Source organism: Malania oleifera, chromosome 3 (assembly GCF_029873635.1).
Source record: "Malania oleifera isolate guangnan ecotype guangnan chromosome 3, ASM2987363v1, whole genome shotgun sequence".
Lineage (NCBI taxonomy): Eukaryota > Viridiplantae > Streptophyta > Magnoliopsida > Santalales > Ximeniaceae > Malania > Malania oleifera.
Genome location: NC_080419.1, coordinates 87,806,852 through 87,827,965, shown reverse-complemented (window position 1 = coordinate 87,827,965; position 21,114 = coordinate 87,806,852). Strand labels below are relative to the sequence as shown.

At 34.5% G+C, this 21,114-nt stretch overlaps 1 protein-coding gene across 1 annotated transcript; it reads right to left on the bottom strand.

The window, feature by feature from the left end:
- Nucleotides 1-2,775: 2,775 nt before the first annotated feature.
- On the bottom strand, nucleotides 2,776-14,505 carry LOC131152042 (large ribosomal subunit protein uL18-like). The gene is made up of 9 exons (XM_058103625.1): nucleotides 14,355-14,505; nucleotides 11,709-11,778; nucleotides 11,516-11,607; nucleotides 10,951-11,077; nucleotides 10,703-10,782; nucleotides 10,488-10,604; nucleotides 7,673-7,807; nucleotides 7,392-7,561; nucleotides 2,776-3,194 (listed from the first exon to the last, which is right to left on the bottom strand). Exons 1-9 carry the CDS (start codon nucleotides 14,355-14,357, stop codon nucleotides 3,095-3,097), a joined length of 894 nt encoding a protein of 297 aa, XP_057959608.1. The 5' UTR covers nucleotides 14,358-14,505; the 3' UTR covers nucleotides 2,776-3,094.
- Between the last annotated feature and the right edge of the window lie 6,609 nt (nucleotides 14,506-21,114).

Here is a 21,114-nt window from a genome sequence, read left to right as displayed (position 1 = left end):
AACCAAAAATTTCTCCAAAAATAATTTTTCAAATAAAAAGAATGGGAGAAATTTTGATCTTTGAAAACCAATGATGTAAATAAAAAGGCAATCAAGCATGATATATAAACATGAATATAAGCTCATGCTATTTTAAATAAAACCTCCAAAATATTTTTCTCCAAAAATATTTTCAAGAAGAGTAGGAGAAATTTGATCTTTGAAAAATAACAAGAATAAATAGTAGAGGTCTTCAAGTAATATATATAAACTTGATTATTTGCTCAAGTTTTTTCAAAATTATCTTAAGAAAAAGAAGTCTTTGAAGTAGAAATATAAGAGTGGATATATGCTCCAAGCTTCCTTTAATAACCCACAATATTTTGTCCCAAAAAGAATTTTCAAAGTGAAAGAGGAGAAATATGAAATTTAATGCACAAGGGGGGTATGAAAAGGGAGGGAAAAACAAAGAATGTGTAGATATGTTCTTAAGATATCTCTCCTTAATTTTTTAAGTGTCTTTGGCTTGTATTTATAGGCAAAAACCAAAACTAGCCGTTTTATGATCATTTGGGTATTAAAATATGATTTAGTTTGAAAACTAACCGTTTTTTGGCCGTTATGGAGCTTTCTGCGCAGACACCCTTTAGTTTCTTGGCCATAACTTTGTCTATACGACTCCAAATTGAACGTTCTTGATATCAACAAAAATCTAAGAGCAAATCTCACAACTTTCATGTTAAACAATTTTTAAGATAAGAATTTATGGATTGAGAAAAACGTCCATTACTGATACGAAAGAAACATGAAGGGAATTTTTCTACTATAAACACCTTTCAGTGTTTTAGTCATAACTTTTTCTATATGATTCCAATTTGAACGTTCTTGGTACCAATAGAAAGTTAAGAGAAAATCTCAAAACTTTCATGTTAAACAATTTTTAAGATAAGAAGTTATGAATAGAGAAAAATGTTCATTTCTACTATCCGATCGGCTGACCGGTCGACAGACCCCTTTGTAAAAAACAGTTTTTGTCTTATTTTAACTTCAAAATCATTTTAAAGCCTTTGCATAAGTTAGGAATTTTATGAAAAAAGTTTTTCATGTTACTTAAAAGTCCTATGGTCAGTCAATCTAAGGTATTGATTGAGCTTCAATTTAGATCATATGATATGCATGCACACATTAAATCTAAATAATTATTACAACTTAGAAAATAATAAATAGTCTTAAGTCTTCTGTTCCTCTAATTATCCATGGAATACGCCTTGGAATATGATCGTTGGTATGCATTCAAAGCTTCCATATTATATCTCTCATTTATGTCTTCTGCATTATAAATCTATTCAAAAACTAAATGCACACAAGAGACATCATGGTTTGTCATAATCAAAACAGTGATTTGACTCAAAAAGTCAATAGCTTTCAACCCGTCTCCTCAAGCTATGTGAAGAGAAAGAAACGTGAGGAGAAAAAAGGTTTTCGAGTAGGGAGAAAGTTACGGAAAGACAAAATATTAGAAAGAGAATAGAAATAATTGAATGAAAGGATAAACGCAATTTAACTAAAAAAAGCAAATAAGGGAAAAAGTATTACACAGCAAAAAACTTTAAACTATAAAAATATGTAAATTGTAAAACATTAGGGAAAGCTTGAATTGTGTCTTCACCAAATCACCAATTGGAGAAAATTAGCTGATTAAAAATTTAAAAAGAAAAAATTAATTAAAAATTAAAAAGAAAATATTAAGGGAAAATTACTTCTTCTTTTTTTTTAAATGTCAATTGAAAATCGTACAAGCAAACCTGAGGCTCCAACTGAAAATGGCACAAAATGCCAAAAGCCAAAGAGGCTACAACCATTAAAATTTAGTTTAAGAAAGTTGGAAGTATTTGATTATTTAGAAATAGACAAATTATAGAAAGTTAACATAAAATATTATAAAATATTAGCAGTAATGAAAATTAACTCCATAGTCTTATGTTTATTATCATTATCATCAAATTTATTATAACAAGATTATCCAGAAACAAAAAGCTCTACGCTCTCGACGGAATAAAACATGCATTATACATATCATGCATGTACCTAATATTAATTTATAATCAAGTCAAAGATTAATCTAAGTGAGCTCAAGTTTTTAAAACTTGCATTAATCGATAGTTCAAATATCCAATTGTATCCACTAATTCCTCCACTCAGAATACTTGTTTTAAACTTAGAAATCGCCATCTTCCACCCCAAAATCACTCACATTTCATTTGAAACTCAAAAAATATTAAATAGAGAAAAAATAAAATAAAAAACTCACTCATTCATATTTGACTATCAAGAAAAGTAAAAAAAAAAATGAAAAATACACCGAATTAATAAACTAACTTTTAATTATATACATCCATAATATTTACTTTTTAAAATTTTTAATCATATTAAAATAATTTGTCACTTCAAATGATATTTGATACCAAAAAACAAAGTAGAGTAAAAAAAAAATTTCCCTCTTATTTTCCTCTCTTTACCAAGCAAAATCCTTGATCCAAACTACCCTCAAGGAAAACCAAGTACCTGTCAAAATGGAAAGCTGTCCGGCTCTAGCTCTAAAGACTAAAGCACATGACAGGATATAGGTTTTGATCAAAGCAACAATGTTCTTCATTTTGAAACTAAACAAAACTAACTGGGAACAAAAGAAAAATGATTTGAGACAATGTTTCACCCCAGCATGCACGCAGACAACACAAAGAAATGACAACGGGAAAACAAGGCTGCCCCGCTCTAAAAGTTAAAAGTCCTGCATGCCAAAGAATATCAAGTTATTTTTATGAAACACACATTTGTCCTTTTCATGACAACTATCTCAACAGCATAAACATTCCACAAACTGGATGCCCAAAATTCCACATAGAATCTTTAGAGTATAAATTTCAGACAAGAGGCTCAGAATAAGTATAGTTTAAATCTTCCAACTAAATGAAGTTCAAAAATTCAAAATTGGAATTGCATTCCGTCCAAGACAAACTCCCAAAGCAATAATATGTTTCACATGAACTTTCATGAAACATGTAAAGACTGGGAGAAGGGACAAGAAATGCATGATCAAGATCCATCACTATTTTCACTCCTCATCATCCTCATCGGCCGCTGAGTTCAGGGTGTTCAAACGTTCAATCAGCTTAGCTTTCCTTTCTTCGTAGGAAAGCTTCTTCAAATTAAACCTGTTATACAAATATTAAAACAATTAACACAAATTTCTGCAAATGATCAAAGACTTGATAAGATCAATGCAATTTCAGGATAATACCATTTTAACACTGGAAACAAACAATAAAAACAGCGCAAGGATCTTATCCATAGTTAATTTAATGCCTCCCAGCAAGCTGGGTATGCACTAATTCAGGAGGCCATCATATCAAAACACGAAAGGATTTCAAGAACTACAACATTCATGCCAAAGAACCTCAACCAGCTCACCTGATGGGCCAGCCAATCAACTTTGTCATAAATGATGACACAATCTTTATGAGACATGAAAATTCAAATAGGATATAAAATTGTGTACGGGAAGGTTTCTTTGTTCTTGGTTTTTTTTTATTTGTTTCCTGTTTCACCTTTTCTCTGTGTGTGCACAAGAGTGCAGAAAAGCAACCAGTGAGCAGCGGCTGCGATTCACCTCTGAATTTCATTTAGCCCTGCTTCGGGTACAGATCACTGGATTAGTTTGGTACTTTTAGTTCTGCAATTTTTAATTTTACAATTCAATTAATCAAAGATTGATTTATGATCTAAAAACTAAATGTCCTAATTAGGGAGAAATGGGATTGCAATTGCTGATGTTTATATGGAATCTCTGACGATGTCACATTGATGTCCATATGGAATTTGACAGTACGCTGGATCAAACCATTAAAACTGCAGCTCTGATGAATTTAATCATTCCTGTGTCTGGTAGGAAATGCAATATGTTACTCGGCTGTAATTTTCAGTAGGTCCCAACGATAGTTTTACATTTAAAATCCACAGGGTAGAATTGCCTGACTTCTAATAACCAAATTCTCATATTCAAAGCAATTCAGAGCTGAAAAGACCCCTTACCACTCACAGCATGATCAGACATATTCACCTCAGAGAGTTCCACATTACTTTGCCTGTAAAACTCAAATTCTTCTCATCCATCCCACCAATTAAAAATCTTTGAAGCCCTCTGTATGTGAAAATAGGGCTCCCAATTGCCATCTTTATTCTTCAGACATTAACTTCATTCCCCTAATCAACTTGTTTTACCATCCATCCATGATTCTTGTTTTACCATCCATTCATGATTTGTTGTGACAGAAAGATACGAAAGCTGATCACAGATTAATTATACTTCAATATCTTTCGCTTATCTGCTGATCATTTTTTTTAACAAAAACAGTAAACTTCATTCAATATCGTGAACTATATGATGTATAAAACCCCTGAATTGAAGCTGACGATGTCCATATGGGCTCCCTTGCACGCATTCTCATGATTCTTGAATGTTTTTCTATAACAAAGGAAAATATTAACAACAATCCAAAAAGTACGATAAAAGCAAACAAGATGTCCTCCAAATAAAGCAGATTACAAAACTAGTGCTGCTAATCCCTAGAATGATAGGGCTAGCAAAATGCCTAAAATCCCATAGGGCCCAGAGAGAGGCCAAGAAACCTACTCTATCGCACAACAAACATGAAGAGGTTGTGTGATCATTGAAAGTCCTCGCACTCATTTCAATCCATAAGGTCTACCAAATGGCAAAAAGTGCACCATGTCATAAACTTCTCACTCCCTGCTCTTACCAAAATCCCAAAATATCAAACAGGCAAAAACTAGCCCACCACTTAAGGTGGCACTAAACTTTATCAAAACAAGAAACGAAGGCATTCTCATGATGCTTGAATGTATTTTATAAGAAAAGGGAATTATATTAACAACAATTCAAAGAGGTCCAAAGAGTACAATATGGGCGAACAAGACATCCTCCAAAAGAAACCAGAATAATTAGAAAAGTGGTGCATGCTTAACCCTAGAAAGATAGGGCAGCAGAAAACGCCTAAACGCCCAAAGGAATGAACCCAAAGAGGCATCAAGAACCCTACTCTATCCTACAACAGACATGGAGGCTGTTTGATCGATCATTGAAAGTTCTCACATTCATTTCAATCCATAAGGTCTCCAAAATGGCAAAAACTGCACTACACCACAAACTTCTCACTTTCTGCTCTTGCCAAAATCTCAACATCTGAAAAACTAGCCCACCACCCAAGGTGGCACCAAGCTTCACCAAAACAAGAAACAGAGGCATTCCAAAGATAGTTTGCAACCATGCAATGCAATAAGAGGTGAATATACGTTTTGTTGGACTCGCAACACATCCCGCACATGTTACAATTGAGAGCCTTGCAGGGCTTCTAAATTGGCACAAATCGTTCATGTAAATCCTGTTCAAAATCGAGTCTACAATAAAATCCAAATCTAGAAGGAAACCCTTGTCTTCCAAATGATGTGGCCCAAAGGGAAAAATTGGGTGCAAGAAATTTGAGGTGAAGAAAAAAAGATTTGGTAGAAGAGAGAACAAACAAATCACCCCCCTCCCCGACACCCTCTCATCTCCCTCCAGACATTAAAAAATAATTAAGGACATTGAATAAAGTGTTATGCTCGGCAAACTCTCCTTCATTAAGATTCCTAAAATAAGTTTTAAAATCCCTAAAAAAATCCCACCCACCAACCACAAGGGAAAAAGGCACAAGTAGATGCATTGTGAAGGGGAAAATGTTTAAGGCACCATCAACTCCAATGAGCCCTCACCCTACCAAATGTGTAGCCAACTTTTCAATGGTCATTGAATTTAGGGAAAGGCACAAATTTATTTGCGAATTTGAAACAAATTCCTAATAACAATTTTGTATATTTTATGTTATGTTTTGGTTGAGGTCTATAAGTAAATTTCCTTTTCAAGTTTATGAATCTTATGATATTCTTTTTTTTTATTCACTCTGTAATATTCAGAAAAGTCTAGCTAACAATTAATACAATGATGACCTCTCCTAAGAATCTTCAACCCTATCTGTCCAATCAAGATATAAGTCCATATTGATGAGAAGAAAGAAAATGGTGAGGACAGAGAAGCAAATGGAAATGGAGAAGATATCAATTTGGTTGATGGAGCAAATGAAAAAACATGAGCTGAGAATGGAAAAAAAAATATTGATAAACAAAGAAAATGAGGAAAACATCTCCGTGTTAGGAATTCAAAGATTTCACTCTTACACATGAAATTAAGAGTAAAGCCAAAATATCCTATTCAGCTCACCAAACAATTTCTGGGAAAATATAAAAACTGACGAAATTCACTAAAGGTAACCTTTGCATGACTGGTGAAGCCCAACGATTTGGAATTTCAGACTGTCATCCCCATATGGGACCTTTTTTTATTCTTCTATTTCCCATTCCAATTGTTGTATATAAATTTGAGCATAAGCAATCTGGGCACTCCATTTTGTAGGATGACCCCTTAATTTTGAGTCAAAGGAGAAGATTGATGCAGTAGATAAGGCAACAAGACAGTAGCCTAGAGCGTGATTGGCAGGAGCTGCTGAAATGCTACAGAGTTCCAAAGCCAACGTGCATTAGCTCAAAAGGGGGAGACAAGCTTCATGAAGTGGGATGTAGCTTTGAGAAGGCCCACAAGGAGATCCCTGACTCAAACCTCATTAAAGATTTTGCGGTCAAGAAATTCAAGAGCTGGATGCCTATGCCCTAAAGGCGGATGCCTATGCCCTAAAGGCGTAGACCCACATTCACAAAATTACTCTGCTTAATTAACATGACCCAGTCTAAGATTAGCAATATATTTAAATTACCAAGTAATTGTTAGCACTTGACATTAATAAAATAAAATTTAAGTGGAGTATGCACCATAGAATGAAGATATTTCCTGGTTTTTTATGATTGGTGATTAAGATGAAAGCCTTTGATCATTTGCTATTATTTACAGCTGCTTTTCTACCCTCATTTTTATGCCCAAATAGAAATTTTTGTTTTTATAGTAAATTTGCCTTAAGATATTTCCTTCCATCAATTTCATATAATAATAACATTCTTGGGGTGAACCTGAGCCTGAATGGTAGGAGGCTCCATGACCAAGAGCATTGGCAGAAATTCAAAATGAGGAACCACTCCTATGGCATTGTACCCAAAAAAATAAAAGCATTAAAACAAACAACATAACATGCCATCAAAATTTAAATAATAACTATAATAATAGTAATAATAATGGTAGCAAATACCCCAAGATACGTGAAGAATGACGAGACCATTAAATAGCAGAATTTAAACAACCTATTAATGTTTAATAAGACAATAATGGTAGAATTGTAATGTGTTACCTTCTATGCTCTTTTGGCGCCTGTTTCTCAGATTTCTTCATGGTAGGGTCTGCACGGATGGCGGCATGAACCTTCTTGTACATGCCCTCAAGGCTGTCTGCATCAATTCCTGCTTTGATGTATTCACTGAATTGAGACTGGTACTTCTCAGGTTCATCTTCCATCAAAGTCTGTAAAATACAAGCAAAGGTATTGTCATAGCAACTCCCAAAGAAATTGACATATAGTTGGATATAACTGTTTTGCATGCACGCAAGCTCACTAAATCTTTTTAAGCCTACCCTCATGTATGCAGCAACATGGCCACCAAAAATATAGTTGTGGTGAACCTCAGCATCAAGTTGCTTACTATCCTTTGAAAAACCAGCAAACCTCTTGTCACTGTGGGGTATATCAAGACCACCATCTAGTGCTCCCTGCAATTAATGACAAGCAAATAACAGCTCTAACTTTACATCAACAAATTCAATGGAACCTTATCTAACACAAGCATTTACATGTGCAAGCACATGGTTGAGTGCACATATTCATTGCTAAAAAGGGATTTAATAGTAGAAAATTGAGCAATTGGTCAAATTAAAAAAAATAAAAGATAATCATACTTCAACATAATCAGACAAATGGAATAATTCAATGTCCTAACACCTAACATTCATTCATGACCTTGTATGAAGCACACAGTGCACAATATGCAAAATTAATAAGCCTTAAGGGATAAACTTTATTGAATCCCCAATGTTGGGCCGGAGCTTAGTAGTCAAAGGAATGCCTGAGGTGCACCAGGCCCACCAACGCAATGTGGCATGTGCCTCATAAGAATCAAAAAATGAGACATTTAAGAGGTGCAGTGAAGGTACACTGAGGCGCAACTCAGCCATCTGATTTGTGCCTGTGAGCATGACAAGGGTTCAAAGCACAATGCCTACCTTATACTTAGCTTTCAATTCTCAGCAAGCTAGCACTGTCTCTCCAAAAAAGGAAGGATTTCAGCATCTCATGATAGAGGCAGAACTTCAAAGGTTAAACATAGAATCCCAAGGCCAACTCTCAAGCTTTAATTGAAGGCCAATTCAGTCTTTTCATTATCTTTTTCTTCTTCTTGATCAACAAAGTCTCCTCTCCTCTTTTTTTCTTCTGTCTTTCTTTTCTTCTTCTTGATTGACCAAAATCAGTGATTCTGCTACTCTGCTGATATTAGTTAGAGCTGCTATGACCTCTTTTTATTTTCTTATTATTTTTTTCTGTTTTTATGGAATTTCTGCCACTACATATCTACTCAGCTGCTCTAACTCCCTTCTTATTTTCAGCTTCTGTCATGCTGGGCTGTGAATCCCCCATTCTTTTTTTTTCTTTGGACATTTTTTTGGGATTTCAGCTCCTAGTCCTGAAATTTCTGCACTGCTTCTCAAGATTCTTGTTCTTATGAACAGCTCGGCCGCTCTGGACACCCCTCTTTGATGCTCTTTTTTCCCTTTTTTCCCTTTTTTGCAGTTTTATCTGGAAACTAAGCTGTTTCTTTTCCTGGAAACATCCTTGGCATTCCTGGTTCTGTTATCTATAATTCCACATTCCTGGTTCTGCTATCTATAATTCCGCATTCCTGGTTCTGTTATCTATAATTCCTCACATCTCAGTCAGGCCTGCGCTGCTGCAGCTTTTCCTGTTTTTTTTTGTTTGCTGCTGCTTACTTCAGCTTCCATTTTCTGGCACTTTGGCATGGACATCGCACATTATTGAAAATTTGTGCTTAGTACTCATTTTTATACATTCTAATATTGAACAATTTGATACTTTGAAATTCAAATATTAGTGCTAATGTGTTTACAACCAAGAACCTATAAGGTTGTTTTAAAGGCAATTTTGCCTCACATGTTGTGCCTAGGCTCCAGGCACCTTTTACACCTCAGTACACCTTGAGCCTTCGACTACTACAGTTTGGGAACTTATGATGTCAGATATGAAATATGAATCAAGAACTAGACCCTTTGGTAAATATATTTCTCATATTTTATAGATACATATTTACTACAATTTTTTTAAAAAAATTAAAGAGGGATAACCAAGGGAATTAAAACTCCGCTAACACTTAGGGCTGCAAACGAACCACACTCATAAGCAACTCGGGAGCTTGGCTTAGTAAGAGTTCATCCAAGCTCATTCATTAAAAAAGGAGTGATTTCGAAGCCCAATTTTGATTCTCGTTAAGTAAACAAGTCTGAACATGAACGGAATCGAATCGTTTGGGCTCAGATCTTCTGGGCTCATTAGCAGCTCAACTATGGGCTCAGTTTTTGGGCTTGTTTAATAGGCTTGTATTAGGCTCATTTATTGGACTCCTTCAATAAGGTCAAATTAGGCTTGTTAGACTGTAGTGGGCTTGAAATTACGGACTTTTTACTAATAGAGCCAATGTTCAAGGCCAACAGGGTTGGCTTGGAGGGGCAAGCAGTATAAGTAGGAGCCGCTTTTCAACTTTTTGCCTAACAAAACCTGAGAGCCTTTCTCCTTTCTGGTGGGGCAGGCAGTATAAGTAGGAGCCGCTTTTCAACTTTTTGCCTAACAAAACCTGAGAGCCTTTCTCCTCTGAGAGTGAGAGGTTCCACAAGAACCAAACCTTTGATGATCATTACAATAACTCATCTCGATAAGAGCTCATCAGCTTGTTCATTTGCATAATGAACAAGCTTGAGCAAGTATACTAAAGCTCAGTTTGAGCTTGTCTCAAGCTCAAGATCTGCAATAAACAAGTTTAGGCATGGCAAACTTCAGCTCAGCTCATTTGTAGCCCCACTAACAATAAGGCCACAATTTTTCTCAATAATATTAGTCATTTTCTTTTTATTATCAGACTGTATTTGACTTTAGAAATATACTTCAGGATAGTGATAGTGACTCTTAAATGTTAATTAGACTACCACAACAGCATAAGAAAAAGCTACATGCCCAAAGAAATTGGCACATAATATAAAGCAATGAAAACTTACAAATTATACACCATGAATTCACAGAAAATGCCCACAAGATACTGGAGATAAACGAAACCATGTCAAAACATGCATACACATTTGAAGAACGATACGGCAAGGGTAATCATACCTTCAAAGCACCAAAAACACGATTTCCAGTCGTCGTTTTAACAAGGCCAACATCAAGCAGAGCACGGAATGGCCTCCTGCTCTCAGCTGGTTCAACTGAGAAATCCTCCCCAGAGGCCTTTCAAATAAGCATTTCATTAGTTCTACATATTCTGGAAAAAAAATGCTGCAAAGGAGAAGTGGAAGGTGGGAATGAGAGGAGAAATAGTAATATACCTCCACATTGCCCTCGTACTCATCGTCCATCTCCAGCTTTTTCAAGACACGGCGAGCAAGGAGAAGTCCCGTACAATAAGCTGATCAAGTCATGTCCAGTTAATAACCCAATCAAGAAGGGTAAGCAAAACACACAGCTGCAAACGCATACGCACATACACACAAAGCATGCATACAGGAGGAAGGTGGGATCAAGAAGGAAAAAGGGAAAAGTTGCAACGAAAAGCATGAGATGATCAATGACATACCAGCAGCATAGTTTGTAAGACCTACTTTAAGTCCATAGTGAGGCAGCTCGCGTGCATATGCAGCCGCCAGGACTAAATCACCAGCAATGCTAGCAGATACCATTTGTGCAGTAATATCCTTGTTAGTCTAATAACAGGGGTTAAGGCAAAAAAGGCAACGGTTTCATTGATTGCCGAGACACAATAGGAACCAGCTATCTCGGTTAAATAACTTCTCACATTAAATATATATATATATATATATAAACAAAAAATGAAAATTTTACACCAAGTACCCATGCAACATATGAAAGCCTCAAAAAGTATATCCTACCAAAAGAATAACTATTTCTGTTTACAATAAGCTGCCTGTAGACACCGACACTGCCTTATCCCAGAACCATGGAAAGTTGTTTTGTAAAGCAGCAAGCATATATTGGAGGAGAAAAAAACATCAACAAAGCTGTTTACCTACTTGAAAGACCCACAATCTATTATTTAAATTTTTAAATAAACCAAACTGAGAGAAGGGAAAAAACTACGCGGGTGCATATAAATGCTAAATGCTAAATATACTGTTGGATACAAATCGCACCACAAACCTATACTTTGGGGTGTTATATTTGTTTTTGTCCTGATTTATTAGACGAATTCTTGCTCGGTAGTCTGTCTTCCCCGCTGTCGATATTTTGCAAATACAAAAAAAAAAAAAACATGAAATGAAATCACCAGAAATCTAAATAACATAGCAATGAACATTGGAGAAAAAAATACTATACCTCTTCTTCTCTTAAATTTAACTTGGAATCGCTTAAAATATGCCTTCGACTTTTGCGCTTTGACAAAGGCCTGAAATAAATCATAAAATTGTTTATGGATTCATCAATGCAAACATTCCAACTACATAAGAACAAAAAAAAATGGATTCTAGGCAAAAAAAAACAAAAAAACCAGTAAATTAAAAAAAAATGTAATCCCATCCCCCTTCTACAGCCTACATATCCCTTCTATAAAAAACTTTTGGGCTTAAAAATTCAAGAACAAGTCAAATAAAACATCTACTGGCATGAATCAAAATAAATAGAAATGACTGGACAGACAATGGGCATAAAACCAAAAGGAAATTTGTGTTGATTAAGGGAACAAAATAAAGAACACAAAACAACTTCTAGTGAACAGATTAAAATAAAAGCTAGAAGAGATTAGATAACTATCAAAATACGTATTGCTGAATCATTATATATCCTACAAGCATGGAGTCATGCAAACAGTCAGACAAACCATGAATGAATAACATGCAAAAGAAACAGTCCATAATTTCATCAAAAACCATATGAAATTAGAAATCTTATTTACCATCATTGAAAAACTCCATCTTCCGCTTTTATTTTCTGGCCCCCACCAAACAAATATAATAAAAGATAGGCCCTCTAACTATCAAGAATCTTTTCCTGCTTTAAAGATTTACAGCCCTTTGGAGAACCTTCAGATGCTTACACTGAGCCAAGCATTAACAGACCATCTCCAAAAACCCAAAAACTTATGTCCATGAATTTTATGTGCTTGAAAGTTAGTTTGCTACAATGTTAGCAACAGAAAATGCCATATGCAGAGGGGGATTCTGTTATAACACTCGTCACAAGATAGCTCACATGATCTATCATGTGCCAAACCTTGATTTTCCTTTATTTTCATGATTTTGTTAAACCTTTTGATCAGATCCTGTTTACTAGATGTTTCTTTCTCTGCAATCTGGACTTGCCAAGTTTGATTCTTGCATTCTTGATTGAATCTAGACTAGTGAACAGTCAATGGGTAAACTGTTTGGTTCTTCAGACAATGTTAAAAAACTGATTGGTTTTTATCTGAGAGAAGCTCTTTCTGGTGATCTGAAAAGCATTTCTGATAAATACTAAATGAAGAATGGGTTGCATTCCCAGTATGACCCTTATCATTCCATGACTTTGCCTGATGGTTGAGTGAAGGTGAATTTGCCATTCTTCGACTTTGGAATGAACTCAAGATCTCTATTCAATTGATCTGACATGAAAAAAATACAGAATTCCAATTTCTATTAACCTCCTATATATAAGAGAGAATTTAGATTAATCCTCCAGAAGATATATTCAAGATTGTGATGGATAAATTAGAAGGGCCTTTGATAGGTCAATTTCAGGGTAAAACTCAAACATTTGCCTATGTTGGGGGTCTGCAAACTCATTTCTGGGCATTCAATTAATCCAGTGGGGCTGTGTGAGACTAGAGTAAAACCTTGTAATACTGTTAAAATCTTGTTAAAATCACTGCTAGAATTCAACCGAATTGGTTGTTTATCCATTTTACAGTGATTCTGTTTGATATGGTAGTATACAGGAATCGTCTAATCTTTAATGCTTTTGGTGTCAACTTCTTGCCTTCACAAGAGTTACAAAGGTCAGCTTTGGCTTATATTGGGAGACTGCTCTGAAAGTTCCATTTTACAGTGATTCTGTTTGATATGGTAGCATACAGGAATCCTCTAATCTTTAATGCGTTTGGTGTCAACTTCTTGCCTTCACAAGAGTTACAAAGGTCAGCTTTGGCTTATATTGGGAGATTGCTCTGAAAGAAATGGTTCAATTCTACTACTAGCAAGGTAGGTTACTGAGGATTTTACTGACTTTCTTGCATGTGGCTGACGTAGATGACATCCTCTTGTTTTATCTCAAGGAAATTAGAGAGTCATCAACTCATCATTGCTATTCCTTATTCCCTTCTTTGGAAGTAGATTTTTACATCTGGGAATTTCTGTAACCATTGTCCTGCTCTCACGCACCTCATTGCAGAGAGTACAAAAGGGGGACTATTAAGCTAAAGAAAAAAGGCCAAGAAGTAATGGATGAAGCAATTGCAGGCAAGCTGCTAGCACTATATTAGAAATGCCAGGAGATGATTGTCAGCTCCAAAACACACACAATCCTCAAACTTCAGAAAAATCTATTAGAAAACAAGCGAATAAAGCTTATACTACATCCCACAGCAGAGAAAAAGAAAAGTACGAGTGGCATCTACCGTACATTTTTAATTGCGTAGCTTGAAGGAAGTATAATCACAGATCCAAGGCTAAAACGACTGTTTCATCCACACAAGAAGTGCCTTCTATTCATTTTTATAATATCACAAGAGTATAAGCAAAAGATCCAAATTTTCATTTTATTTCCTCCTTAGTTTTCTCAGCAACCAAACAAAATATACAGAGAAAAAAAATTAGAAAAGCACGTAAAGCATTTTCTGTATGGCTTGAAACCAAGGAACCGATCAAGCGTATTAGGGAAGAGTTTTCCATTCGCCAAGGTTCAAAGAGGTGAAAAATGAATTTATTTTCTCCTATATCTTTTCTTATACTTTCTCAATAAACAAACAGAGCTGAGATCGAAGGAGCTCACCATTCTAGATCTTTGGTCTCGCCTCGCGCCGACAGTGAAGAATGAAGACGGACGACGCTATCTCGAGGGAGATGCGTGCTTTAATAGAACCTCGCATAAACCCTAGGGAATGTTGCAGATCAACGGCTGAGATTGTATCTAAACCTTATGGCGGCATGGAACTGGAAAAATTTTAGGCCGTTTGTATTACGACTAATATTTATAAAATTAAAAATAATTAACAACAACAACAAAACCAAGCCTTAGTCCCACTAAATGGGGTCGGCTATATGAATCCTTTTCTGCCAATTTATGCGATCATGGACCATTTCTTTTGATAGATTTAAAGACATTAAATCCTTACTCACTATCTCCTCCCAGGTTATTTTAGGTCTACCCCTACCCCTTCTACTGCCCCCCACGGTAACTAAGTCACTCTTCCTCACAGGTGCACTATAAGGCCTACGTTGCAAGTGTCCATACCATCTGAGTCGTCCCTCCCTTATCTTATCTTCTATAGGAGCTACATCTAACTTACCACGAATATGTTCATTCCTTAATTTATCTTTCAATGTTATACCACTCATCCATCTAAGCATCCTCATCTCGGCAACTTTTACTTTTTGGATATTATGTTTCTTCGTCGCCCAACATTCTGATCCATATAGCATAGCTGGTCTTATAATTGTTCTATAAAACTTCCCTTTCAATTTTAAGGGTATTCTACGATCACATAGAACACTTGAAGCACTTCTCCATTTTACCCAACCTGTTTTAACTCTATGCATTACATCATCTTCAATTTCTCCTTCAGCTTGCATAATAGATCCAAGGTATCGAAATCTACAAGTGTTATTTATTTCTTCATCATCAAGTTTAACTTTGTCTCCAATACTCCTCCTATCATTACTAAAATTACATTTCATATATTCTGTTTTATTTCTACTTATCTTAAAGCCTCTAGATTCCAAAGCTTCTCTCCATAATTCTAACTCAGCCTCTACTCCATCCCTAGTTTCGTCAATTAATACAATATCATCTGCAAACAACATACACCATGGAACCTCCTTTTGAATACTCTTAGTCAATTGGTCCATCACTAAAGCAAAAAGATAAGGACTCAAAGCAGATCCTTGATGTACACCTATGGTGATTGGAAATTCTCTAGTTTCTCCATCTATAGTCTTTACACTAGTCATTACTCCATCGTACATATCCTTAATGACATCAGTATACCTACAACATACACCCTTTTTTTCTAAAACCCACCATAGAACTTCCCTAGGTATCCTATTATATGCTTTCTCAAGGTCAATAAATATCATATGCAAGTCCCTCTTCTTTTTCCTAAACTTTTCCATTAATCTTCTTAAAAGATAAATAGCTTCTGTGGTAGATCTCCCAGGCATAAAACCAAATTGATTTTCTGAGATCTTCGTTTCTAACCTTAATCTTTGTTCAACTACCCTTTCCTATAGTTTCATTGTATGACTCATAAGTTTAATTCCACGATAGTTATTACAATTTTGAATATCTCTTTTATTTTTGTATATACGTATTAAAGTGCTTTTTCTCCATTCATCTGGCATTTTCTTAGTTTTTACAATTGTATTAAATAAATTAGTTAACCATATAATTCCGTTATCACCCAAGCATTTCCAAACTTCAATTGGGATGTTATCTGATCCCATAGCTTTCTCATTTTTCATCTTTTTTAGTGCAAACTTAACTTCGTTAACTCTAATTTTGCAAATAAATCTTATATTTTTAGTCTTTTCCTCATTTGACAATTCTAAATTTAAGTTTTCATTAAACAACTTACTAAAGTAACTTCTCCATCTTTCTTTAATATCTTCGTCCTTAACCAAGACAATATCATCCTCACTTTTTATACATTTTACATTTCCTAAATCCTTGTTCTTCCTTTCTCTAGCTTTAGCAAGTTTAAATATATCTCTTTCCCCTTCTTTTGTACCTAATCTATCATACAAACTATTAAATGATCTATGTTTAGCTTCACTAACGGCCCTTTTTGCATCTTTTCTTGCCTCCTTATATTTTTCAAAGTTATCTCTGTTTCTACATTTTTGCCACGTTTTATACCAAATTCTTTTTGTCTTTATGATTTTTTGTACATCTTTATCCCACCACCAACTTTCTTTACTATTTGAGAATCTTCTCCTTGATTCGCCTAAAATCTCTTTTGCTATCTTTTTAATAGAGCTAGCTAATCTATCCCAAAGAGTATTTAAATCTATCCCATCCTCTAAGGTCCAATCCCAATCTTTGATCATTTTATCTTTAAATTTTATTATATTTTCTCCTTTTAGGTTCCACCATTTAGTTCTCCTACACTGGTTTATTTTATCATTTTTCTTCCATTTTTTAATGCATATATCTAACACTAAGACTCTATGTTGTGTGGTTAGACTTTCACCTGGAATAACTTTACAATCCTTGCATGATAAACGATCTACCCTCCTAGTTAAAAAAAAATCTATTTGACTTCTATTTTGTCCACTTTTAAAGGTTATTAAGTGTTCTTCTCTCTTCTTAAAGCAAGTATTCATTATACTAAAATCATATGACATAGCAAAGTCTAAGATCATCTCCCCAGACTCATTTTTTTCTCCATATCCATATCCTCTATGTATCCTTTCATAATTTTTATTATCTCTTCCAACGTGTCCATTCAGATCTCCTCCTATAAATATTTTCTCAGTCCCTGGTATGCCTTGTATAATACTATCCATATCTTCCCAAAATTGTCTCTTAAGATTTTCTGCTAAGCCAACTTGAGCAGCATAAGCACTAATGATATTTATTATCTCTTGTCCTAATACCATTTTGATTTTTATAATTCTATCCCTTACTCTAGTTACATCTACAACGCTATCTTTTAAGTTTTTGTCTATAATAATGCCTACTCCATTCTTATGTTTTTCTTTTCCAGTGTACCAAAGTTTAAATCCTGATTTATCGATTTCTCTAGCTTTCTCCCCCACCCACTTAGTTTCTTGAAGACAAGTTATATTAATTCTTCTTCTAATCATTGTATCCACAATTTCCATGCTTTTACCCGTAAGTGTCCCTATATTCCAAGTTGCTAATCTAATCCTAGTTTCCTGAACTAACGTCTTTACCTGCCCACGTCCAGAATGATGCAGGAACCCTCGCATATTTGACACCGTACCCGGGTGCCGACACGGCGCGTCGCTTCGGGGCGACAACCTAGCCCACCCTCGCCCACTTTTCGCTACACCCGGGTGGTTCAAGTGCAACGCGTCGCTCGTAGGGGACGCCCCAACAAATATTCGGTAAGGATTCATATCATAGTGATCTGACAAATTTTAGGCTGGCTGTCAGCTACCTAACGCAACCCTCCTCCTTAACCCGGGCTTGGGACCGGCTGTGTGTGAAAAAATTAGAGCATTAAGTGCATCACAGGCGGAGTTAAATTAGAAATAATTAACAACTTAATTAAAAAATACTCATTGTTTTTAAATCAAATAATATTATAAAATATTATTAAATAGTGAAATTACAAATAATACACATTAAAAACTATTATAATAAAAAAATCATTATTATTATTACTGCCAAAAATTGGTTTAAGAATGTGGACTGATCTCTAACCATAGCCACCTACAAGGAATCAAACAAGAGAAGCTTAAAGAACCCAGGGAGTAAGGGTTTGCAAACTTAAGCTAAATTCGGTTAATTAACCAAATTTTTCGATTAATACTAATCTCTAACTGAACTGACCGAATTAGTTGCTGTAACCGAACCTTACCCGACCGAACCAACTTTTCAAGTAATTCAATTAACCAAATTTAATAAATTTAAAATTAATTATAAAAACAAATTATGATTGCAAATTTTGTTTCTAGTTTACTAATTACAACTTAATTAATAAAAGAGTTTATTGATAAAAGGGATATTTTAAGATTAAACATTTAAGATTTAACTTATATCATATATTAAAATTACTCATTTATATTTAATTAGTAATTCGGTTAACCGAATTAAATATTCCCCATACCCAAACTGAAAACCGAATACTCAGTATATCCAAATTTAGAACCGAAACAAACCAAACCAACCAAACTCGGTTGGTTAATTCGGTTAAACTCGAATTATGCTCACCCCTACCAGGTTGTAACTCCAGGGGATTGCTCCAATGCCTAAAGTCAATGAGTATGAGAGGATAAGATCATTGCAACAATAAAAATATATGATAATAAGATCATATGAGATGAACCACCACTTCCTAGAGTGTCCCCTTTTATACTAATTGGGGGCATACCTATATTAAATTCAGTATTATAAGTCACTTATTTTGATGGTAGGAGATTATAATTTAATTTATGGATATTTATATTGGGGACTAGCATTGATTTCTTAATTTTAGTCTCTAATTAATATGCACTATTAATCTTGATTATATCAGTTGTCCCCCTCCCCTTTACTTTCGAGGTTTAATCGTGTTTTCTCTATTCAATAGTACTTTAGGATGTCTAACCCATGCGAGCAATTTTGGCTACATTTTAACCATTTGGATAGCTTAGACTCATTTAGAGTTGTTTTGGCTTATTTGGCCCAATTCAAGTCGTTTTTTGGTGACTCTTGGTCACCTATTGTTGCCTATGAGTTGTACTCATCAAGTGGGTATCTTCGAGTCTTATGATTGATGCTAATTAGGTGAGTCATTTTATGTGAGTCATGCTCACTTCTTGTTACCTCATGAGTTGTACTCATCAAGTAGTCATCTTCGAGCCTTATTAGCAGTGCTCATCAGATGGGTCATTTTTTGTGAGTCGTGCTCACTTCTCATTGTCTCATAAATTGCGCTCATCAAGTGGACATTTTCGGGTGTCATGAGAGGTGTTCATCAAATGGATCATTTTTGGTGAGTCGTGCTCACTTCACGTTGTCTCATGAACTGTGCTTATTAGATGGGCATCTTCGGACCTTATAAGTGGTTCTTATTAGATGAACCATTTCTCGCGAGTCATGCTCACTTCTCGTTTGCTCATGGGTTGTGCTCATCAGATGGGTCATTTTTGGTGAGTCATGCTCTCCTCTTGTTACCTCATGAGATGTGCTCATCAAGTGGGCATCTTTTTTTTTTTATTGGGTCTAATACTTCCACAGCTACCTCTTATGGCGTCGTTGCCTTTTCCTTTAGATGTTGTTTCTACTTGAGTGGCTTCTAGATCATGTTCCATATGATCATTTTTTTATTGTACAATCATGTTAAACATACCTTCCACTCTCTTTTGAAAAGTTAAGAATTCGTTTTAGGGCACGCTTGGCAATGAATTGTCTACCGATGTAAAATGGATCGATTAGGGAGATTAATCCCTAACAACATGTCTTGATTTGGAATTATGCGACATGAGCATGGTCAAAGATACGAATCCTCCCAATTTTCCAAAGACGACACCAACTTTTGCTACCAAAAATTAGCTAGAGAACGTGAACTAATCTCTAACCATGGCCACCTGCAAAGAATCAAACAAGAGAGACCTAAAGGACCTGCTTTGATGCCTAAGTCAAGCCCGAGTGTGGGAAGATAAGATTATTCCAACAGTAAGAATAGATGAAAATAAGATCAGATGAGATGATCCCCCTCCACACGAAGTGTCCCATTTTATAGTAATGGGGGCATGCCTATTTAAAATTCGGTATTTATGGGTCATTTATTTTGACGATAAGGGGTTATAATTTAATTTATGGATATTTATATTGAGGGAGTAATAGCGGTTTCTTAGGTTTGGTCTCTAATTAATATGTCTTATTAATCTTGACTATATCGATCATTTTATTTAATTATTATACATTCAAATTTTACTTTACAATAGAAATTTTAGTGGATGTGACAATTGAAAAACAGTAAAAATATTTTATAACTTAATTTATTTTGATTTTTTTTTAATTTATGTATATTTTTATTTTAATTATATTTAAACTTATATGATCATTTTATTTACTTTTAATTTAAAAGTACATAAAATGAATGATTTAATCCAAAATAACTATTTCTAGGTACTAAAATTTCTGACAATAGATCACCAAAATAATTAAAAATATAAAATTTGATTTTCAATTTTTTTTCACAAACAATTAAAAACTAAATACAAAAACAAAAACTAACAATATAAACAAAAATGTTTTTATAATTTTTTCATTATATAAAAATAAAAAATGAAAATAGAAAACAAACAAGATACTAAATAAAACAAAAATAGAAAATAGAGATGATACCGAACAGATCCTTAGGTTTGCAAATTCTTTTAAGATTTTTGAAAATATAGTATGTCTGACATGTCATTTCAACATTTATTTGAGCATGAGAACGTGGTAAAAATGTTTATATTCTTTAAAATATAAAGGTTCTCACAAAATAAACCTCCCTAGTAAGCTCTAGTCACTTTTGACTCCACACTACCCTAAGTACATAAGAAATAAAGTATAAATAACATCTACTACTAAGTAAAAACTTATTACAATTCCTTCAAAATTATAAAAAGTATTTTTACAATTAAAGATACCTAACAAACCCTAATTTAATCTGAAAATTTTTAAATATTTCTATTAACAAACCCTAATTTAACAATTAAGTTTTCCAATTTCTTCTTAAGACTGCCAATATTTTAATGTAACTCTAAGAATTTAAACAATTCTATCACTGCCAATTTTTTTATATAATTCTAAATGTTCAAACAATTCTAACACTAAAGACAATTTTTTACATACTTACTAAAATTTTTTTAGAAAT